The following is a 24,563-nucleotide window of genomic DNA, read 5'->3' on the forward strand; positions in this document are numbered from 1 at the left end:
CTGACTTAACATGGACTATCAAATACCAAGAATTCTTAGGCGTGCTTCCTAAATTTGATATCTCTATACTGGCAGTATCATGACTTTCTTTTTGATGAATCTGTGTTGTGCCGTTTCTTGTTTTTTTTTTTGCTGAACCTGTAGTCTAGACTGATTCTTTTGGTGTACTCCTAGAAAGGCTGCAAACTCCTTAATAATTCCCAGTCAAAAAAGGCTAAGAACCGGGTTAACCATACTACAGAATAATTTTAGAACTGTCGTAAACATCAAAATTTTCTGCAGTCAAATGAAACTCGTGAGATGTTTCTTTTTCTGTATTACTTTGGTGTGGTCTGTAGTTCTATATTACATACTGAAACTTATGGTGCTACAGCAGAAATTTATATTCTTACAAAATAGTAGCTGTAAAAAATGTCACAGAAGTTCTCTCCTTTGAACAGAAAATTTCCTGTAGCGTTTTTTTCTGACTGGGTCGCTTGCTATTCGAGTTTTCGGTACACCGAGCGTACATTTGACGGTGTCCAAGCATTTGGTTTCTTAGGTAATGGCAACTTAAGGTATCGCTGAGGTATTAGTGTCCGCCTAGATTGCAGAAGGGATCAAAGGTGGCAACTTGTCTTGCCGCTGAGTACCAACCACTCTAGAAACTGCAACAGGCATTCGTTCATCTTCGGTATCGAATTGAATTCGTTTTTAACTTTTTTTTTTGCTTTAGCAACCTGGTAAAAGCATGGCGACTTCTTCACAAAATATTGCTTAAACTCTCGACAAAACACGAAACCTCTCAATGATGAATGTCTTTGGCAAATTTGTCGGACTTGTAGTATTGCCGGTTTAATGAAAGAGTAATAAAGCCTGCAAGGTTAAAAGGCCGACGTCTGTAAGTCCTCACAAATTAAGATATCACATCATATGAAAGTTGACACGTTACTTTTATGTTTCTTTTCCGCGCTACGCAGAGAAATGAGACAGGTTTGGGTCCCCTGCAGTAATACATTAAGAGACCGCTTTATTGAGAAGGAGGCATTGCACATGCTAGTCATGCCGAACGCTTTTCATCAGAGCGCAAGCGCTTCCATTCATTGAGGAAAAACTGCCTAAAGGCTTTCACACGTTGGAAAGGACCCTCGGTGAGACATGTCTTTGTTGCGTCCGTCAGGTGCACGTTGAATAAGAGCCACGTCATGTTGGCCCGGACCCCAGGCGACTCCATGACGAGCTTAGCCTGCAAGGAAGTTTGGCAAGCCGAGCCTAAGCGCGTATCCTGCATATCAATTTACGCACTCAGTAAATGAAAATCGGTTCATAAGTAAATGTACAATTCTTTACGACCACTTGATATAAATTCCTCGAATGCAAGGAGAAAAGATTGCACACTTCAGTCGCAAGGCGTATCTAGAAAACGCTGGGGAGGAAAGTATTTCGTAAGTGCTAAGCTACTTAAGACTTTCCGACATGAAAAGATATAACATGAAACAGGGAGAATAAGCGCCATTAGGCTGTTATGGCTTGCATATCTGAAGGTACACAAGTTTAAAACAGGCAAAAGTGAAATAACATTAATATTTGTTTCCCATAAAACACCATATACTTCCGTATATTTGATTAGTTTTTAAGTTTCAAGTATTTAGTTAGTTAAAAGGTTATCATAACACCGTATAAGCAGCGTGCTTCAGGTTCATTCTTGAACTGTGATCGCGATTGCACAGATAGACTTCTGATTTCATTTACTTCTCTACAGCTACTTTGATTATCATCGGGCCCAGAGTGAGAGAATCCGCGACAGGATGCCAAAAACCAGCTAAAAACAGCAAAATACAATATTTGCATCAAAAGGCTAACTTTATGGTCACTGTATTTTTTTATGGCCCTGTAAACTGTATAAAAACTTATAATTATATATAAAACATGGTTTGACTAAACATTTCACACTACGAACAATTTATTCTCGGGAATATTCCATCTGCCTCCTGCAGATGTGAATTATTGTTGCAAAAGCAGCATCACACTTTCATGGCTCCCAACTGCAGTTTGCGGGCATTTTGACTCGTCAAGATGCGTCATAAACTTCATATTTACTTGCCGACCACTCTTCTGCCGGTTGTCCGCTCATACCGCCAGTTCTAGGCATGATTATAACACTGCTGACAATGCGAACGCACACATTGTGCTGATCGCTTGGATTACATTCATTTACGAGCTGTTCATAGATTAAGCAACAGTTGCTCTACCTTCGGAGTAGGTATCGAATAATTAAGGTGGGATTCGCAATAGGTGTCCAAATTATTTTCCCCGATTCGAATTTGTAATGTTTGGGGGACCGAGCATGCGTCCAACCTCTGTGATCTATAGGGAGCAAACTCAGCCGGCTCGAAGAAAGGATTTTTGTTATCGGAAGCATCCCTGTACCAGTTATCTTCATCTCACTGCGCTCCAACAACTTTTCCGGCTGAAAAGAATGGGCTGCTTGCACTGCAATTTATTGGCAGCGTTATTTTTTTTTCTCAAAATGTTGGGTACTTTCGCTATTCTTTCCTGAACTTTTGCACAAACGTGACAGGTCCCAGACTTCTGTGCCTAATGCCCAGAATATGTCTGCCCTTTTTCACCTTTCGAAGTCTTTGAATTGACCTATACGGCACTTTACCGTTGACTGCTGCGGAAAATCGTCGGATTGTAACAGCTGTGGACCATCTCGCCCGGTATGCCGAAACTGCAGCCATACCGTCTGGTTCCGCTGCGGGGATACCAAGAATTATTTCTGCGAGAAATTATATTCTGCGACACGGAGCCCCTCGTGCTCTCCTGTCCGACCGCGGCAAGTCTTTTCTCAGTGCAATCATGGCCCAAGTTCTTCATGCCGCAAACATGTTCGCAACACAACATCCGCCTACCAGCCGCAAGCGAATGGTCTCACCGAACGCTTCCATCGCACTCTGTCTGATATGCTATCCACGTACATCGACATTCATCATCGTAACTGGGATTACTTGCTTCCTTTTGTCAGCTTCGCGTAAAACACTGCACTTAAACGCACGACACGCTACTCTCCGTTTTTCCTGGTCTGTGGTCGCTTCCCTACATTCTGCCCCTTCTTCTCTGCACCTGTTTTCTCTGACACACCCTCCTATGAACAATTCACTTCACGTACTGCCCACTGTCGCGAACTTGCCAGGCTCAACACAGACTGCACGGAAAAACAGTTAAGACTCCTCTCACTGTGAGGTGTCGTTCAATCCCGGTGAGGAAGTCTTGCTTTGAACGCCTACCCGCCCACCAGGCTCGTCTGACAAACTTCACAGCTGCTTCATCGGTCCATACACAGTGCTCGAACGAACTTCACCAGTGAACTACCGAGTAGCCCCAGCGTCTCCTTTTAATGACCATTGTTGTAGTAGCACTGAGATTGTGCATGTGACTCGACTCAAGCCATTTGCCCGCCGTCCTTTTTCTTTTTTAATTCCTGCAATCAGAAAGGCCGCTTTCGTCGAGGGGGGGGGGGGGGGGGGGGGGGGCAGTACTTACACTGACCTTCATCCACACCTGTGATTACTCACCATCCCCATTCGTTTCACGTGAACTCCATCCTCATTGGTGAATCATCGTCATCAACGTGTGTGGTGATCGTTCTTCGACGCCATTGTTGGACGCGCTAATCAAGCTTGATCACAACATTGCATGTATACATTTCGAGTGCCAGGGCATTTAGTAAATTTGAAATTTGAGCGAGGTGTTTTAAACCGATTGCAGGAGAACACCGCTGCAAATACTGGACATATATACGAGCCCCCACATACCTTGTCTATATCTCACCTTCGTTGCACTGTTCCCCTACACTGAGGCTCAGTTTATATCATCATATATATATATGATATATATATATATATATATATATATATATATATATATATATATATATATATATATATATATATATATATATATATATATATATATATATATATATATATATATAGTTTATATATCATATTAGCTGCCGCATTTCGCGCCGTTCAGCCGCTTGAGCATGACAGAATCGGCGGTAAATTACCATGCACTGTAAGCACGGCCACCTGCTTTTTCCACGCAAGCCTTTGCGGCCGCCTATGGCGGTGGCCTTAGAAGGCAGTGGTTTCCATATCATAGCGGCTACACGCTCCCAGTTTCCCTCTGAGTGTGGAACAGCCTGTACATTATTCACGTCACGCAACGACTGCTGGACGTTGTCAAAGCAACTACTGTTAAAGAACGCTACCGGACAGTTTTAGGCAATGACGGAGTAAATTGCCCTTGACCATTTGCAAATAGCGCGAATAATGACTTCCAGGCCGTTAGTTAAAAGACAAAATATCTTTTAATGAAGCTTGATTTGTGGTGAGCTATTGCAATTCTTGAAACTCCAGAGGGGCCAAGCCATGTGAACAATCCATATTGAATCTCTTTGGCGATAGGATGGTAGTCGGGGATAAGACAAGGATACCCGAAAGACCAGGTAGGAAAAGTCAGCAAATTGGCTATGTGTGCTTGAAAATACTTGCGGGAACGTGTAGAATAAATGCACGAGAGAAACGGGAATGCGGCGCAAGTGCTGTTATATATGTGCACTGCCGATAACAATGCGCAGACGCTTCGGACTACAACAACTGTTACAACGGGGGATTTCATTTCTTGTCATTGCTATTTCTCTTAGAGCTTAGAAGTGTTAGAATCCTCAGAATGAAAATAATATTTTCACGTACATTTAGTTAAGCACAATTACTGAACCATCTGATAAGACAATGAAAAAAGTGATGCAACATTGCAGAAAGCATTAAAGTGAGTAGATGGTTCGTTGGTAGGCATTCATGGTAGCGGGGCCGTGTTGCCGTCTTTGCCAATGCCGTCTTTTTTCGCTCTTGTTTGCCATAGCAATATATAAAGGGTTGTTTCTAACGCCTAAACACTATGATTAGGTTAGCAAAAAATGGCTCACCTTGTCCTTCATGCTCTGCTGAGTTTCGAATGTCTGAAAAATAACTTTCTTGGTCGTATCCTGGGATTGTTTGTCATTAAGAGAAGCGGCGGCTTTCTCCACGTGCAATTCTTCTTTAGCGCCTTCGCACGCCTAGAGTAGGAACATAAAGCACGTGCATTATAATATACCTCCCTTTTATTGATTATGCAAATACAAACAAGCATAAGTGTTTTTTTATGGGACGCAAAGTGAAGCAGAAACACCCTTGCGCGCATCCTGAGAGCTTAAAGTCTATTACTCGGACTCGCAAGAGCTGACGGCTCTGGGCCAATATGTAAGTATATAAAGACTCCTCAAGAGCTTGTTATTTTCTTGCGTTCTTGTAACTACATTCTAAAAGAAAGAATAGTGAATTTGGCTTTATAAAACACAAGCACAAAGTCCCCTCCACCCTCTACGCTTGTCTAGATGTTTGATGTTTGATTTGCTTTTCTTTGCAGGCTGCAAATGCACAAAGTGTGCACCTGTTTTATTGAATCCTTCAGCATATGCAATCTAATTCTTGTTTTACACGTCGAACTTCTGAGCGTCACTACGACTACATTTTTCTATTGTGACTTAACCCCTTCCACAGCCATTTATGTGACTCTATTGTGGTATGAATAAAAAAAAATAAGAATAAGAATACAATCTAGATCCGAGGGTGCAACTGCTCTCAAGTGGTCGCAGATAGCCGTTCTCTTCTTTAGAAACCTGCCCATCTCTTCTCCGCTGCACAGATTTTGTAGGACTAAGCACAATATGCGACGAGAGAAACATGCATTAGTTTAACTGCATCCAGAGCAACACAAATTTACAAACGACTCTGTGACATCACATGTCACCACTGTCATTAGTTCTTGCTGCTCTCTTGTAGTCTATAAAATAGTTATGTTATGATGTCGAAATGAAAACTGTTTAGGTTATGTTTTTTGGGGCTCTTAATTTGGCCCCTGAAGTTGTATGTTTGTATACTCGTTCTTTTGTACTTTGAACAAAACCTTTCAAAACTTTCATATTCGGAATGAACGCCCTTAACTGCTAGCAGCAGTTGTCTTAGCCCAGATAAACTTCTCTCCTGATCCTCCAATAATTTGATATAGTTTTCTTCATGCCTCTTTCATACCCGCACAAACGAAAAGGGGACAGAACTGTGCGCCCCTGGCTAACACTCTTTCCGATTGGGATTTAGTTAGCTTTCCAGCAGAGAACTACGTTAAGAGCCCAGTTGGTTCTGATATCAGACAAGAGTTGCACACATGTCCTGCGCTTGGAAGCACAGAAAAAACATTAAGGATGACGTGTGAAATCAGTCATGTCTCTCGCAAATGTTGAGTGTGTACTTAGGAGTCCTTTATTGCGCATTCTTCTGCCATCACGTTTGACGCTGTATCATTTAGAATATAATAACGACATAAAAAAATTTTTTAACTCTATTGCCGACTAAAGCTGTAGGATTCAGCGCTCTTTGCCGCCGTTATAGTCATTGTTCCACAAAATGTCTCATAGCCTGCGTCGACTGTATGTACAGCCTCGTCCACTTCTAGCTGTAACACGCTCACCGCTTTCAAAGCGCTATTGCGTTCGACACGGCCGCACAATAAAGCTAAGTGGCAGGCCATGTGAAGCAGCACATCCGGATCCCTGTGTGCTTGCACCGATTTGCATCGATATGTGGCTGTTTCGTACGTAATGTTGATTTGAAAGCAGTGTCTCTGTTATAGCTAGAAGTGGACGACCCTGTACATGCTTGTACGAGCGACGCACACATCACATCAACCCAATGCGCAACCCTACAAAGAGAACATGTTCAACTTATACTACGACCAGTAGGGGTCCCTATAGCCGACCCGATTGCATTCCAGCTGCCGCTCAGTTTCGGCTGTCTTTTTAAGGCGAAAGCCTTTAATGACTCATGCTGTCCTGGACAAAGTGTGTCCCGCTTTTGCGGCGTTCTGATTGGCTTAGGCAGGTCGTGTCCCTGTCATCTGCCATGCCCCATTTGAACGCGCGCCAAGGAACGCCCCGAGGCAGGAGTGATGGAGTACCGTCCAAACACACTTGCCGGAGAAAGTGTGATAGATACTGTGCCTTTCCTTCCTGTAAACCAATTATTTGTAGCTTTGCAAAGAATGCCGACAAAAGGCTAACGAGGGGAGGCAAATTATAGGATAGGAAGGGTATGCTTTCAGAGACCCTCTATTTCTAAGGCGAAAGCCTTTTATGGCTAATACTGTAGTGGACAAAGTGTGTCCCGCTTTTGCGGCGGCTGTCGCGTGGCGTTCCTTGGCGCGCGTTCAAGTGTGGGATTGCAGATGGCAGGAACGCTAGACAAGATGAGACTTCTGGAGGAAAGGCGCAGTAGCTGTCACACTTTCTCCCAAGTATGCGTTTGGATGGTGTGCCATCGCTCTTGTCGCGTGGCGTTCCTTGGCGCGCGTTCAAAGGTGGTATTGCAGATGGCAGGAACACTAGACAAGATGAGGCTTCTCAGGCTTTCGTCTTTCAATACTTTAATCGCTAAGTTTCTTGTAATTATTTTTTTTCAGCTGATAGCCATAGCAGACCAGAAACTAACCTAGGGATCTATACATGCTAGCACTCTTCCCATCAGACCCTCTAAGTTTCATAAAAGTGTATTGAAATGTTAAAACAGGTTTCTCTCATTGCGCCGGGGGAATGAGAAATCACGAAAACCAATTAGTAGCGATGCAGCCCCATAATAATTTGTGTGAGCCATGAGAAGATCCTGGCAATCGGGTAGCAAGTTAATTCCAAAAATAACAAATTAACGCCACTTACCTGTGTGTAGACGGAAAGGTGCCGTGTCTCGCATCTCTCGTACATGGCTTCAGATGCCACTTTGTATTGTTTGTGCTTGGACATTGTAAAGAGAAGTACACCCATTTGGAAGGAAAATGCCACAGTAAGGCCTTTTACTCCGAAGTTGGAATGAGCCATTGGAAGTGCGGTCTCCTGCGAAACACCCAGATCAGTTATTACGTATTCTAGGCCTGCGTGTTTCTTTCTTTGAGAACTTATGAGCTACGTAGCTCTATAAAAGAATACTAGGCATGGTTCTCATTCCACGCAGAATAAATAACTTTTAATGTTTATAGAGCAGGTCTGGTGGTCACAAACAGGAATAGAAAGGATCGTCGACCTGCATATACGATAATGCAAGAATATTAACATAAAAGATGTAGTTGAACGGTAGGCACACCTACTTCTCGTTATTTTCCTTGAACAAGAAGCCAATTCGCCCATCATATTTCGGGACAAAGGTCCTTGAGGTTTTTTTTTTTTTAATATGTAAACTTCACCACTTATTTGGGAGCTCGTACTGACGCCTAGAGTGGAGGCAGCTCTAAAAACACAAGAAATGTTTCCTCGCATGAGAGCATGAGTAAAAAACATTGAAAAAGTGGACGTTTTAACGTTTTCCTAACACATGGCAAAAAGTGGGACAACACTAGACAAGGAGGAGAAACGACACTGAATAATACTAATTTCCAGCTGTATACTACGGAGAGAGTCAGCAATTATGCACGAAGTTGACAGACATTACGCGAACGCAGCAGTTATTTAGCCTGCACAAAGTCTAGCCACATCGTGCATAATTACGCCCTAGTAGTTTAAAATAAACTGTTGGCCGTTAATGCTCATATCCGTTATTTGCCGCCCTTGTAAATTATTGCGCTATATTTAAAACTGTAAGGTATGTTAAGTCCATCTTTCTTTGACGTGCCTTGTAATCATAAGCAATATGGGATATTTTGCACAATAATATTATGAATGTATTGACGGCAATGTTTTATTCTTGCGAAGTGTAAAACTCTTCAGAATGAAAAGGTCACTCAGCGGGTATACCGCATATAGTTAAAGCCGCCATAGAATACTACTCGCGGTGGACCCAGGCAGGAGAGGGCTGGCAGGGGGAGGGGTGTTACATTGGCAAAGAGAAACGTTATGGCACAATCATAAAACTGCGCTTGTTGAGAAACACTTGCTAAGGCCTACAGCACGTGTTCCCCCTGTAGTTTCGCTTTTGCACGCAATTTAGATCGAAACAGAAGCCATGGCCAAATTGGCAACAGAAAGGCATACCACTGAAAATGAAGGAGCATGCTCTTGCAACTTCGTTTTTCTGTTTTGCAGGGTTTCACCTTCTTGAATGTACAGTCTCCTGCATCTGAACCCTTACGTTTAGAACAGCATAGACAGGGTTTCTGATGATACAGAGTGATTGCAACATATATGTTGTGCATGGCTGACAAGGGGCATCTGAGACAGTATGAAGGCGTTCCAGGTAATACCCTCTTTTCACGGGCACAGTTACCCACGGTTAGCGCAACTGCGGTTACGCGAAACCGTGGTTAGCCCATTTACACGGCAGACCAAACCATGGTTACACCCCTAACCACGGTTATCGCAAACCGAGTTTGGCGACCTCGGTTTGCGTCGTTAACTCAGGTTATGGCGGCGTCTGTTGACGGAGGCTGCTCGTCGGCACTCGAGTGCGCGAAGCGTACGAGCGTGTCTGCTTCAGCAGTGTATTCATTTGCCCGTATCGAATAGGCGGTGTCTACTGTGTTGCCCGGCGTCTTCGGTTACGGCCTACAGCCAAGCGTCTGCGAAGCCCAGTCCTGTGTCTGCAGTGTAAGTCGCTTTAGTTCAGTGGGGCGATGGTGGACTGTCAGGATCAGATAGATAGGGTGCGCTTTTTATTATAGAGTGCGCTTTTATAGAGTACGCTTTTTATTATCGTGGGAGACTCCCCATTCATTGGACAGCGAAATCAGTAAATAATGCGCACCGCGTCCAGCGGTTGTGGTTTTGGGACCTGTTGATAAGCATCAGTGCTTATTTTCTTCTGTTCTTTGTGGAACATTTCGCTCTGTCAACTACTGGAGAAAATAAATTCTTTCTCTTTGCGCAACGCCGAATACTATAACAAAAGCGCTGAAAAATTTATAATAAATGTATTTTCCCCTCAACACTCAAATTGTTCATTTGTTTGATTGTGGTAGCGACTTTCCTGAATTCTGTAGATCAATTCGTCTTCTTGCATTTGTATATTTGGCTACTCCGCTGAGCTCAGTTTCGCCCTTTCCGTTAATAGACTTCAAAAGAAATTAACGGTATAATAACTACGTCTATTGATATGTTGGCAAGACATGGAATTCGACCATCGATAAAAAACGCAGACAAAGGGGTCGACGGCACTTATCAAATGAGAGGAGGGCAAGCTTCACCGTTTTGTGGTTAATATTTTTCTCTAACAAATGTACTGAACTTCTCAGTGTGTGTGTGTGTGTGTGTGTGCGTGTGCGTGTGCGTGTGCGTGCGTGTGTGTGTGTGTGTGTGTGTGTGTGTGTGTGTGTGTGTGTGTGTGTGCGTGCGTGCGTGCGTGCGTGCGTGCGTGCGTGCGTGTGTGTGTGTGTGTGTGTGTGTGTGTGTGTGTGTGTGTGTGTGTGTGTGTGTGTGTGTGTGTGTGTGTGTGTGTGTGTGTGTGTGTGTGTGTGTGTGTGTGTGTGTGTGTGTGTGTGTGCGTGCGTGCGTGCGTGCGTGCGTGCGTGCGTGCGTGCGCGTCACTTTCCACAAAATTTCTTTTTCTCATTGTGGTGCCCTGCCAGACAATGCTAGGTACTTTTGCACATTTGATCTCTTCGAGTCTCAGCTCACCATTGAAAGTAGCATGTCTGTCTTGGTTTTCCATGCACTCGGCGGCAAAGTGGTACAAGGCAGACGGAAGGGCATCGAGAGAACGCTCGTGATGATCACCACAATGTCTACATCCCTCCTGAAGAAAACATAAACAGAATTTTTCAGACATATTGAAATAAATAGCCTTGTGTGGAGTTGCACAAGGAAACATTATCAAAATCTAAATTTGTGATTCGAAATTGTCAGAGCAACGCATAGGTAAACGGAGCTGCCTGTGTTATCTGTGGGTTACAGAAAAAGATCGCTAGCGGAAAGTTCTTAAACAAGTGTACACTTTCTGACACTGCACAAAAAATATCCAGTCACAATCACTCTGGTACACGTTACAAAATTATGTAGCCGGCTTTATTTGCAGTTCATCCGTTTCAAACGTAACTGATTACAGCGATCAATTACAGCACCAGAAGAGCAACTAATAATTTTCAGTAAGTAATTTTGCATTTGCAAGCACGAAATACCTTTGTAGCTTTTTTTATTTTTGCACATTATTTTTGTGCAGCAAAAACTTGAATTCGGACATTTGGTCTGAACGGAAAACTGGTAGCATACAGTTGCGTTCAAGCCTTTACTCCTTCTGAGATATATTATCATTGTTCAATAAGGATGTCGATACGTAAAGACACTCTTCTAACTTTACGTGCATTATTCTGCCAGTTAAGACTGAACGCTTATTTTCAAGATCAGAAATATATATTTGACTGTGTGAGATTAATTTACTGAGCTGTGTTAGATAGTCACACTTAGAACATCTTCCTGGTTCTACACCGCATTAAAAGTCTGATCACTCACACTATAATGGTGGGATCAGAAGCAAAATTACGGTGCATTTATAAGCGATATGCTCTTAACAAAATCTCAATAAAATCATAACCACGGTACTCATATGATGTGCGAAATAGATTATGGCAGGTGAGGGGACCCTCAAATAACAAGCGAAATTTGATAACTATTTGCTGAGTGTTAAGAGTATTGTATCCAGGGTATACCCTTACAAAAATAGATATTGAATTTCTGTTACGCACGTAATGTGTTTTTGATGAGTCATCAACCATTCAATGGAGATTCAAGATTAGATGCGTTTTAACATCAGATCCGCAACAGACTTTCCTTTGAGATCACACAAGAAGTTTTGTGCTTGGAAAACGCAACAGTATTTTTGGGTAGGAGCTAATGTGGAAATACATTGACTTTCTCAAATGAGGAAAAGTATACATCACTAAGTGAATATATATTCTTTCCTTGTTAACTGCACACTTTCAGAGCCCTATGTTTGCATTTCTGTTTAGCATATGCAGGATGTTGCCTAAGAAACAACTTTTATGTGTTTTAACATGAGATCCGCAACAGACTTTCATTTGAGATTACGCAAGACGTTTTGTGCTTGGAAAACACACTATTTTTGTATAGGAGCTAATGTGGAAATAGATTGACTTTCTCAAATGAGTGAAAGTATACATCACTAAGCGAATGTATATACTTTACTATGTTTTCATTTCTGTTTAGCATGCACTGTAAAAACAAAAACAACTTTTTTGACATTTGTTTCATTCAAACCACGCTTACACCCTGAGTCTTGGGTGTTTGTGCCATTGCGAATCACTTCTTGCGAAGCGAAGGGGTGCTGTGTTTGGACAATATGCTTTAGGGTGTTACGGGCAAGGATATTGTGTACGCGAACCGACGCACTGCCACACCGCCTCCAAGCAAACGGACGCACGGCCGCTTTATTTCCAATGCCTCCTTGAACCTGCGAGCAGGCCGCTTCGGAAAGACCAGCAGGGGTACCCTGCCTGTGCCGACGAAGACGCGCGGACGTAACCTGAGCCGTGCGTTGCCTCGGAACTGGACCGTCCTGGGAGCATGTGCGCGACCAGGGCACGAGAAGCAATGCCTTCTTTATAATGCATGATATTTTGCGTGTTTCTTAAGCTTTCGAGCTCCTTCTTGCTCTGCGTATAGATTAGCCGAGCTCTCAGTCATCGCATCGCTTCCCGAAATGTTTTGATACAAATAAGATTTAGTTACCAGTAAAATAGTGTTGGCGCTGCTGCGCTTGCCGGTATTGAAGCTTGGTCGCACTTTTTTTCCTTAAAGGTTCGTGCTACAGCTCCGTGTTCAGCGAAAATTACGCCCAAGGTAGCAACCACCGAAGAGCCAGCGCTGATAAATTTGCCAACGATGCCAAACTCGACATGTTAAAATGACTCCAGTGGACAAAATAGTGCGCATAGGTATCCAGAACATTAGATGCAAGTTCTAATGGTCAAGAAGTTGTAACTGTTAGAGCAGCCGCAATGGCCTGTACACTTCGAAACATGCTCGAAACATGAAGTCCCAATCTTATGAATGCAGTCCAGACATAAGAAGCAAATACGGTACCAACGTTACTAGTTCCCCGAGTGGCCGAGTGGTTAGCGTAGAAAGCTACGGAGTGAAGGTACCAAGTTCAAATCGCGCCACAGGGTAAGTTTTATTTTCGCTTAGTTTTATTTCTTTTATTTTTTAGCTTTTTTTAATGTAGTTGAGGTGCTTCGCTATGTTTTAGCTTTTACTTTTTATCCAAAAGTGAAAGCCATGAGGCGCTCATTGGTCAACACTCATGAACAACACACAAGAAATGCACACATTAGGTACCAACCAGAAACACGGTGGCCAACTTTCTTGTGAAACTCATTAAATATGCATCAAGAAAATGTATAGAAATGTTAATGTGCATGATGAGAAATGTAATTAACGTTTAATCAGAAACTCATTAAGCTTTTTGTAAGGGATAGGATATGTGGGGAAGGCATAGCGCATTTCTAACATTGACGGAAGGAGAGGATGGTGGTTGTGGTTACTCTCGCCCTCAAACTTGAGGCCGGTTTCCAAAGTCATCACTATGAAATGCAGCCAACTGTACAAATTCTCTGTGATTGGCTAATTTAGTTGAGTGCATTGACCAAAGACGAAATAAGCAATGCGTGGAGTGAAGGGCTCTAGCCATAAATAACGGTCTAAGCCTTCTGTATGTGGAAGTGCACGAAACATTATTGGAGAAAAGGAAGTATTTTGAAGAGCAATGTGACTGTATTTTATTTATTCAACACACCACTAAGGGTTCTCCTTTTAAGGTGTGTCGAGGGAGGGGTAGGGGAGGTCATTGTATAAAGACATGTATAATATCAATCATGAACAAGTCATTCATAATGTACATATATTTCAAGATTTATAATATTGTCAATGTAGCCAATAGTTTGAAAAATATCTTTCTAAATCGCTGTATGGCTAGCTATGATGTTAGCATATACTACGATGTAGAAATGTAATTTAGGAAGCCAAATTGGTCGTTTACATAAGCAGGCCGCATTTGGCCTCATGGGATTACCATTACGCAATATGCCCATTGCGAACGCGAATTCCTACCCGTTCTTTAATGGTCCAGCAAGATGTTGTGAATAATTTGTGCAAAAACGAGTACTGACAGGTTAACCATTAGACTGAATTCGCATATTTCTTACTTTCAGTGTGCGATTATTGCAACCGTAACGATTTCGCATCTATTCAGTTGTCGGCTAGTCTCAACAAATGTGGACTGTTATTGTAAAGGGATCTAATTTAGAGGGAGAGAAAGAACTTGGCTACACGGCATGAAAGAGCTGGGCAGAAAGGTTGAGGAGGAAGCCTTGCTCAGCTTATGAATTGAAGTTCCCCCTCAACACTTGTCCAGTGCTCTTTCATATTCTAAAGGGAAAAGTTGAAGTGAACATGACTAAATTTTTACGAATTTTCAGTGAAATACTCACGTGGCTGTGCTCTCAACGAGTTGCGAGATCGAATTATCTTTGTCGGCGTAGAGCAAAAGTCCTACCCCAATAATGACTTTGTGATTCTTTCTGTCTTCTCCAAGCATATTGCGTAAGAGCTGCAAAAGAATTGGGATTTCTTTTTAAGCACCTATTGGCTCCCAAGGAACGATCATGAAGAAGAGACATAAAAGCACAGCCCTGCTCGCATTATTTCATAAGCGACCAAAACTCTGCAAACAATTACTTTCCAACCACCATTCAAATTTTCTAAAACAGGAAGTTGATTGAAGTATGTTAGAGGTGTTATGCCTTAAATACGCTGCGGAATAAAGAACTGAACAACGCTGGTTTTATGTGTTTGGATTGGAGCGCTAATAAAAATGTAATACAATTCCGCTGCTTTCAAATCGGCTTCGAAAACTGCAGGTAGACAACACTGAAATGAGATGTCCCCTTTCCATTTTAGTACACTCTGCTCGTAGGACGACTTTTAAAAGTCATGATCTCGCTTTTCCTAATTGTTCTCTTCCTATTTTCAGATACCGCTAAAGACACCACTACGAGGGTACCATACAGAGAGTGAAAAAAATAAAAACGCGGTGATAGAACCACTTCTTTAAAACACAATTTGTGCTTTTTAAACCAATGACTTTCCCACAGTGTTTTCGCTCCTGGTAGACTGCACAAAACTGTCAAAACATGTGAAGAGGAGATTGCCTACAGGAGCTATGAGTATTTAATTTAACGTCAGGCTTTCGAGCAAGCACCTGGAATTCTTCAATGTGCGCTGACATCGTAAAGCACAAGAGCGCTTACTTTTTCTCCATGAAAAAGCTGGTGCAGTTGCCGGAATTTTGAGCTTCGTGGCATTACGTTACACAGAGGCGCGTCACGTTTTACATGTTAAAAAAGGCTACTCTGAAACGTACCTCCCTAAGTGTTCGACTATGCCACTATGGCCAAGGATGGTTGTGTTAATGCAGTCCTCATGAGACATGACAACCATACACAGAAAAGAAATCGGAACAGGAAAGGCGTAGCAGAGCGTGCAAGCACACTTCTAGGCTGCACAATACTCGTCTCAAGGTTGACTGAATCTTGTGAGCTGCGTAAAACCGAAAACAATTGTGGGTGCTAGCCGCTCCATTAGTTTTAAGATGTTCATAGGCTCAGTATGCCCATTGGTATCGCTCTATCCATTAGATTTGAAGTTGTCCATAGGCCGATATTGAGCCTGTTGGGATCTCCCTACTGTGGCTAATTATACTCGTCAATGTGCAACCACAGGCCTACGTACACAGCATGTTGTCACGCATACAAGTTATATTAGCGTAAGTGTTCTCTGAAAGCCTAATTATGGTTTATTAGAAAAAGTCTAATAAGTCTAAGTATATTTAGTCCTGCAGAAGTTGTAGCTTTCGCATGTAAAACTTGCGCTCTTCCATGGGTACATCATTATGTTCTCATTATTTCTTTTGTTGTGCTAGGGTACCCTAACACATATGTCCGCACATCATCAGACATCTACTATCGTCGTCTATGGGTTGGTTAGATACTTTTTCTCAGGTGTCCAAAGGTAGCAATGGAAGCGCAATAAAACTACGTGAAAACACATGGTTGCCACCTGCGGACTGCTGGCGTCAATTAAAGTATTGCGAATTAATTTAACAATGTCGTTAATTTTCCTCATGTTGCCTCTAAATCACTTGCAATGCAATAAAACCGCCGATATTACTTTCCCCATGAAAATAATGTCTGAAAGCACTATTGAAAAACACATGTTTTACCTTGATAATAGGAGCTGCATTCTTCGAGTAGGTCGTGGCTGTCTCTTTGTCATCGATAATGTTCAAGATTGCATAGTGGTGGACGCGTCTTGTACGTCTCAGATCCGTCAGTTCATCACTTATATCCGTCCGTCCGAACATTTCGGGGTTGAGAAAACTGTATCAAGAAAATAATTTTCACAAGGAAATCAACATTGTACCTGCTCTCTTTTAGGCTCAATAAAGAATAGATCACCCGCATTTTGTAATGTGCATTTAGCAAGTTTACCTAGGCTTTATTGTAATATAATATCAGAGCTTGTATACAAAGTACATGACGTGGCGTTCAGTGCCTACAGCTCTCCATGCGCCATATTTCAGTTTTAACTTGTAAGGCATAACACCGAAGTGGAACACAGCTTTGATTGTCGGCGGCCGCTTTTCGATGGAGGCGAAAAGCAAGGCGCCCGTGTGCTGTGCGATGCCAGTGCCCGTTAGAGAACCCCAGGTGGCCGAAATTTCAGGACTCCTCCACTACGGCGTCTCTCATAGCCTGAGTTGCTTTGGGACGTTAAATCGCACAAAAACCAAACAGCTTTGAAGGTAAACTGTATGCTTTTACACAAGGCATGACTGCAACAGCGGGCAGCCGGAGACCAATGAAACTGCAAAAGTTAAATGTGGTGTACGCAGCATAATTCACCACACTGGCGTCAGTCAATACGTTTATGCATTGAATTTAACATATTCCTAGATTATAAGTCGGAAAAAGCTGTAGTGTTAGAGAGGGATCGATTTCATCGCGAAATGTGTCATGTTTCCCCGGGTACTATTCTCATGCGTCCGTTTGTGGGACCAGCGCTAACGCAAGTGATCTGGTAGGCGGCGATCAAACACACAAACTGAACCAAGGCAGAGGATGAAAGGCTGAATGTAGGGCGCAACCGAAGGAGACGGTGATAGCGACAAGAACTCGATGTAGAATGCGAAGCAGGAACTAAGACGGTAGCGTAACGAAGTTTTAGCAGCGCCCGTTCCGCGGCTCCAAAATATCACACGCTGTCACCTTCTCGCTAAGGTCTGCTGAGACCGCGTCGAGCGCAAGAAACGTCGCGAGTATGGCATGCTAAACCGCCCCCACAGCTACGGCACATGGCACGCTTTGTACTCCATCTGCTGGCCAGGTATACGGCGGATAGCCTACCGCGTAACAGCCGCAGGCAGCCAGTCCGACAACAGACGACCACTTGCAGAGAATCACAACAGCAAAATCTGGCTCCTCGCCGCCACCTCTATGAACATAGCGTAGCTGCAGTCATCGCTCAAAGACCCGATTAAAGAGGCGGACGTGGAGAGAATGCAAGCGATCTGCCTGCAAAGCGTACACAATGTCGGTACTTTCGAAAGCAGGTGTATTTATTGCACCCTCTTGCGGCATCCGATAGCGTCGTTCTCTATGAAGCGCTGCATGAGCAAAGGCATCGGGTATCTTAATCTCGTTCCACTTATGCATTAAAAAATACCAGTTATAACTGGAACTTTGTTTAACACGTATGTGGAACCGGATTAAGAGTGTGCCTTCAGCACCTGGAGTAAAACGTTATCTCCTTTCAAATGTTGCATTACAGACAACCGTGATCATCACACAACTTCTTAAAATCAATCATTATATTGATTTTGGCGTATCGTTCTGTTTCAGAGCGCGTTTAAGTGACACAGTGAGGATACCAAACATCGCGCATTTTAGAGCATAAACAGACCTGAGTATCATCTATGCTCCACTTTAAGGGCATGCCGCGACCCCATTAAAGGCTCCGTGTCTGAGTGAGAATCCAAAAGCTTTGGGTTCTACTCATATCTTGCCACCTCGTCCACGGGACGTCCACGGGATGTGGTCTCATGCCCTCGTATCGCAAAACACGCCCACCAGTCTGGGACGGGTCCCGCAACCTCTATCTGGCGCCTGCCAGATGTATGCTTTTGTCTGTTTGGTCTCAAAAAAAAATTCGACAAGGTAGCACGTGTTCCTCTGAGCGGGACAATATTTCTATAGGCTCTTTGCAAAAGTCCATAAGTGAGCTTTTCTGCATAGGAAAGAGCTTTTTACCATGGCGGCGCTGCCCATCGTTGGGGCAGACGTTGGGTGCAGTGCAGTACACTTCTATATCAAGCCTGTTGTCATGCACAAATCTGGCAAGCAGCATTCATTCTCTATTGAAAATCGAGAGGAAGTAGGGGCGGGGAAAGGTTACGAATGGCACCTGTCAGCCACTGCCTTCGCAGAGAAGGCGCAACTTTATAACTGCGACAGAAACACGAGGCAGAGGCGTGAAGGTCGATGGAAATGGCCATTATTGTCACTATAGACGCCTTCTGCACTGCACACTATTTCTGCCCCCAAATCAGGTTTCGCTGCCATAGAGAAGGGTTCTTTCTCTGCCGAGCAAATGGTTTCAAGACTTGTGGTTGGTCGGTTTGTGAAGTTGAACGTCCCAAAGCGACTCAGGCTAAGAGAGACGCCGTAGTGGAGGACTCCGGAAATTTGACCACCTGGAGTTCTTTAACGTGCACTGACATCGCACAGCACACGGGAGCCTTGCTTTTTGCCTCCATCCAAAAGCGGCCTGCGAGGCCGGGATTCGATCCCACACCCTTAGGAACAGTAATCGAGCGCCGTGTCCACTGCGCCACCCCGGCGGGGCGTTTCAAGTCTTGTGAAAAGGGTCCATAGGATTAAAAATATGTAACCCGACTTTCGCCTGCATAATTACTAGCGTCTTAACGGCTGAGACAGCAAAACCAATCAAGGAGAGTTATCAAGGCCTAAAGACTGTTCAGAAGGGCAACTCATCGAGATAAAAAAAAAGGGAGACTTAAGCTCCGCCTTTGAGAGTATGATGCAAGAGCTCGAATGGCTTTGGTTTGTGGCTGTCTTTGCGCGTCCTCGCTCGAGTAACATAAACGTTGCTACTCAATTTATCCCCGATGCCCTGATTTGCGCACCCATTTCTCACCTATTTTTATCTTTATACAGTAGTAAGAAGCTAGCTTATGTGCAAAACCACTGGACATAGATACAAAGAATTTCATTAAGCAAGTAGTGTGAACATGCATGCGTGGACTACCGATGGCATGTTTACCTCGGGATCTAAGGGGACTCTGTTCAATTCCAGGATCTCCCTCTTACATCTCAAAAGGAGCTACTCGAGACCAGAGCTCATATCAATGCCAGCAAGCACGGTGAACAAGCACAATGTAAATGTCACTCTTTGTCACGTACACCGAAGGCGGCCGCCTGTTAATGCGAAAGCACTAATGCACTCACCACGACCGGCCAGTAATCTTGTCCGATCTTGTTTATGCCGTAGCTCTGATTGGCTAAGCTGTTCCGCGTGGTCGCAAAGACGTGTCCTTCAAATCAAGTCCAATGTAGTGGGAATTTGGCCTTCGTTTATTTGCAATGTGATGGCAACTTTAAAACTTTGCCCGAACCACAACGAAATTTTGCCCACCCACGAACGAATTTTGGCCCGATTCGTACCAAACTCGACCTCCAACTATAATTCGCTCTGCCGGACACATCGGTGACCGCCAAATTTGGTTACCGTTATTTTCAAAGTTTATTTCTAGTCATTCCCAAACACCCCTTGTTTTTGATGTGCACAGTCACCTCCCAGGCCCTAATAATAATCAAAATCTACGCAGAAAATACCAAGAATGTTGGTTTTGTAATACGAACCGGACATCGAAGGAGAGGCCGCACGTTGTGTCCGTGTAGAGCTTGCATTTGTTTTTGAACGCGCTGTAGCTGAGCTGCTCGTCCACGCCGATTATAACCTTGTGGGCGACTTTCACGTGCGTGTAAATGAGGATGTCACAGGCGCCGTCCGGCGGATAGTCGATATGCGCCACTGCTGTGAAGCCCACAGAACACAATAGTGGGGGTGGGTAAGCAGGCCTCTTGGTCGTAGTTGTCGTCGTAGTGGGTGTCGTCGTAGAGGGCACAGTATTCGTGACTGCACGTGTCATCGCGATGTAAGATTGCAGAGAGATTGTGTTATGAAAAGAAGTATTTTGCGAATAATGTTTCGATATTTGCTCGGCAACGTGAGCTCAGATATCACGAGAATATATTATTTTTTTATTTTCCTTTTACATGACAAAAAAGAGTAAAAATGAAATCAAGCAACATGAAAGAGAATTACTTTTTAACTCCTCCTTAACGTTACGAAGTTGCTTCTTAAAATCAATAAAATACAAGGCTGCTCTCAGAAACGTCTGGCAGCACAAAGTGGGAAGCATTATGCTGAACAATAAATAGAGGGAAAGAAAAATTCCTGGCCACCAAAATGCGCCCTGAATCGGTAATCTAGGTAAGCGTGTTTCATAGTACTCAGTCGCAGTTTTAGATCAATCTACGCTTTTGGAGGTTGAATACGGCATGATGTGAGGTATTTATATTTTATATGAAATGTTAGTGTGGGTTTTGCTCATCACACTAGCCCCTGAAGAAATAATCTAATACTTAGCCGTCTCTCACAGTCCGAATCGCCTTACGACGTTAGTCACATTAAGAAAGTAGTATTCATTATTTGACTGTCCCCATTAGTAATTTTCCGCCGCAGCCATAGTTCAATCTTCGCTCATGTTTCATGTCCAGTGTCTGTGGAGCAATTGTCATAATACACCTTATAAGTATACACTTACATTATGACTCTATCGTAAGGACCATTTTTGCGCAAATTGTAGCCGCTATTCTAAACGAACCAGCCAGAGACGAATAATAATAATAATAATAATAATAATAATAATAATAATAATAATTGATTCACAGGAAGGGAAAGGCGCAGTATGATGATGATGATGATGATGATGAATTTTAATGGCGTAAGGGCGACTCAGGCCAAAGAGCGCCAAACTCAAGGTTAACGGTGTACTCAAGTTTATGTAATGGGATAGTTGTGATGTTTCATGAAGAGATAAAAAACAAGGAATAAAGGCGCAGTATCTGTCACACTTGTGTCTGTGGACACCTGAACCACGCCGTAAGGGAAGGGAGGAAGGTAGGAGTTAAAGTGGAAAGAGAGAAAGAGGAGCCGTAGTGGAGGGCTACGGAGTAATTTCGACCACCTGGGGAACTTTAACGTGCGCTGACATCGCACAGAACACGGAAGCCTCTTAGTTTCGCCTCCATCGAAACGCAGCCGCCGAGGTCGGGTTCAAACACGGGTATTCCGGACAGTAGACGGGCGAGCAATTGTATTTCTCACAAAATGAGCTCAAAAGAGCTTTTTCGCCTGACAACACTGTAATGAATATTTGATATGACCCATACCTCATTCACTTTAAAAACGGATGATATAAAATATTTTAGCATTTTACGCATTTGTATCATCCCAAGCTTCCTTTTATGCGCAGTGAACCGTAACCATTTTACTACCTCTTCGAAGAAGCTGTTACATATTGCCGTCCAAATTTAAATTCTGGGCGGGGCGACCGCTGGCGCAACACTGCTGTAGCGCCGAAATTATAGCGCCCCATTTAAACAACGCAGATAACAACGGAATGTCTTCCATAGAAACCCATTTTACCAGTGTTTACTGACCCCTGACAATGCATCGGGTACAGACGTATGCTGTAGGACATTGAAGGAAATGAACGCACAAAACTATCAATTCGGCGCTGAGTTACCAATGTCAAAAAATTAATTTCTATGAACGTTTTCAAAAGAACAAAGAGGTTTTATTCATGACCAAATTATTGGTTGTTGCAGGTATTTATATACCAATTAGCCACGCCTGGCAGTGGTTACGCCAATTCAAAGGGCAGGAAACATATTCTGGGAGAACGGGTACCAGTTGTAGAGAGGCAATCACACACGCAGACACATTTCTTCTACGGTTATGTTCTGTGGAGGCCTCGATCATAGCGGAAGTATGACTGAAGTAGAAAGGGGCTCCACACAAGCTAAGAAAAAGCCGGTTTGCCGAAGGTACCGCAAAGTCAAGATAATCTTCCAACAAGGGCCACTGGACACGTTGGTAAGCGTTCATACTTAACCAGCCAAAGGACGAGACACAGGAAAGAAGAGGAGCCTGTGTCTCGTCCATTGAATGGTTAAGTATGAAGGGCCTCTGTTGATGGTATTAACCGTCATGGTCAAACATGAGATGCAGCTGCTACATATTTCCTCCGTATTGATGCCAGTAAACGTAATTCACAGTCTGGGAGTGCGTGCCAACTTGTCCACTTTGTTTCTTTCTCCTGGTCTATAATTTCTCCTGGTCCGAATGTCCTGTTGCTTCCTGCTCTGAGCAGACATATTTACACCTTATAGCTAGTAACTCTTGGCTGCCTTCTGTAAACAGCAGTTAGCCTCCAAAACTGATGTTCATCACTTATTTTCCTGCATAATGCTTACCGTTTTAGCCCCCATAATCTGCTTTGTCCTTTTAGACTGGCCCTATTAGCAACAGATTACACTGTTGCTGTCGATACTGTCATAATAGATTCTTACAATTTACTACTAATGCTGCAAATCAACACAAGTAATTTTCAAGAAAGCTGGACTTCACAAGCTCAATTCACTTTTACTTCAGCTAGAATAACGTGATTAAGTGTTTTTTTTTTCTTTCCCCACACTGTCCTTTTCGTGAGCTTTACGTTTAAACCGACAATTTATTTTTGTTACATCTCAGATGGCTGCGATATCACCTAATTTAAACGATATTCTTGTGCATTATATAAAAAGAAGGGCAACTTATGAAGCTTGGCACACATGCAATGCCCCGCACCTCAGGTGTCATTTGTACACACTCATATCAGACAATATATGTTAACGTAGTACTCTAAAACCATTCGTCTATTATTCTTGTACACTGTAGAAGCACTCGCAGAACGCTGATTGAACTCAGAAACATAGCATAGTTTTTAAAGTTAAGGTTGGGGCTTAGACATGTTCTAATATGTGTATTGTAGTTCTCACTGCCGAACTGTTCCAAATTACTTGACCGGATCACGGCATTTCACATGAATTCTGAAACAAGAAATTAGCCATAGGATGTCAAATGATTATATTAAATGTCCTGGATTCATTAACTGATGAGCACTGTCCGTGAGGTCCTAATAAAAATGGAAGCGTCTTCTTAACAAGCCAGAAACTACACATATGACTTTAGATTTAAGGACTGTTACATTGTAAAGCAACGCCCAGCTCAACACCTTGGGTGATGAAAATGGCATTTGCGGGAACAGATAGTTGCGTATATTCCTACTTGGTGCCCACCAGCAGGAAATGCGGGCCAGCCTGACGGCAGTTATGTACGCCTATGGCAGCGACACCTAGACTGGCAGCGCAAATTGACGCATTTACGGCCCCTTCACTTACTCATGGTGGTCGCTGCTGACGTCGGAGTTGGGTTTCCAGACGTAACCTATGAAAGAGGAATCAAATTTAGCTGTTAGGTTTCTCCACAGCATACCTCAACACATACGCGTAGTTGTGCAAAAGAAGAGGTACACATCGTAGTGTAGGTCACCGCGCACTGAAAATAATTTATTACAAACCACGTGCTACAGGTAGTATAAGGGCTTTCGAAACGCTTGTCATTTATATCCACTCTTGCATTATCCTTTAAAAATTCGAAAATGCTATTTAGTGCATAAGGAAAGAAGCACGCCCACCATCCAGTTTTTATGCATTGCTGCGGTGGTCGCACTTTCGTCTCCTCGATTTAGGACTACATGGTTTCATCAGACTCTCTCTACATGATTTTTTTTCAGCACACGCTGCACACTGTCACGATGGTGTTCTAAGCGTTTATTGTAGCATATTCCTGATCAGCAAAAATATTTTTCCGTAGAGTAAAAAAACTACATATATGCTGATTAGGAAGAAGCAATATACAATAAACTCTTAAAAAACAGTCATTAAATGTAGATGACATGATAGTAGATTCTATGAATATTTCCCTTTTTTCCGCAGCGCAGAGTAGCAGGCCAGGGTGTTTTATCACAGGCCGACCTCTCCGCCTTTCCCTTAATAAATACATTTCTCTCTCTATGAGTATCCTGTTGGGACAGACTTTAGACTGGGCGAAAGAGAAATAAAATTAAAGCCCTCTTCCCACATTGTCCGGCGACACAAACAGCTTAAACCATCCTACAGGGGCAGTGGAATAAAACCATGCAAGCCATGAGACGAAAGGTGAGGAGGTGAGGCAAGGATAGCAATAAAATCGCTGTAAAATTATTAAAGCCGCTGATATCACAAGAGGTTGAAGGGGGGGG

The 24,563-nt window shown here is 43.2% G+C and overlaps 1 protein-coding gene across 1 annotated transcript; it reads right to left on the reverse strand.

Moving 5' to 3' along the window:
* Positions 1-1,011: 1,011 nt before the first annotated feature.
* LOC146176365 (uncharacterized) lies at positions 1,012-16,442 on the reverse strand. Its single transcript, XM_084580948.1, has 6 exons — positions 16,296-16,442; positions 14,506-14,624; positions 10,679-10,796; positions 7,796-7,969; positions 4,973-5,104; positions 1,012-1,225 (listed from the first exon to the last, which is right to left on the reverse strand). Exons 1-6 carry the CDS (start codon positions 16,434-16,436, stop codon positions 1,040-1,042), a joined length of 870 nt encoding a protein of 289 aa, XP_084437074.1. The 5' UTR covers positions 16,437-16,442; the 3' UTR covers positions 1,012-1,039.
* Between the last annotated feature and the right edge of the window lie 8,121 nt (positions 16,443-24,563).

The sequence above is a fragment of the Amblyomma maculatum genome, chromosome 10 (genome assembly GCF_055883805.1).
Source record: "Amblyomma maculatum isolate TAMU_Amacu chromosome 10, ASM5588380v1, whole genome shotgun sequence".
In the NCBI taxonomy this organism is placed as follows: Eukaryota; Metazoa; Arthropoda; class Arachnida; order Ixodida; family Ixodidae; genus Amblyomma; species Amblyomma maculatum.

Excerpts from the sequence above, each read along its gene's own strand:
- LOC146176365 (XM_084580948.1), bottom strand. The coding sequence starts at position 16,436 with ATGTTCGGACGGACGGATATAAGTGATGAACTGACGGATCTGAGACGT. Across the intron at positions 7,970-10,678 it reads CAGACATGCTACTTTCAATG|GAGACCGCACTTCCAATGGC; the intron begins GTGAGCTGAGAC and ends GGTGTTTCGCAG. Across the intron at positions 5,105-7,795 it reads ACCTTTCCGTCTACACACAG|GCGTGCGAAGGCGCTAAAGA; the intron begins GTAAGTGGCGTT and ends TTCCTACTCTAG.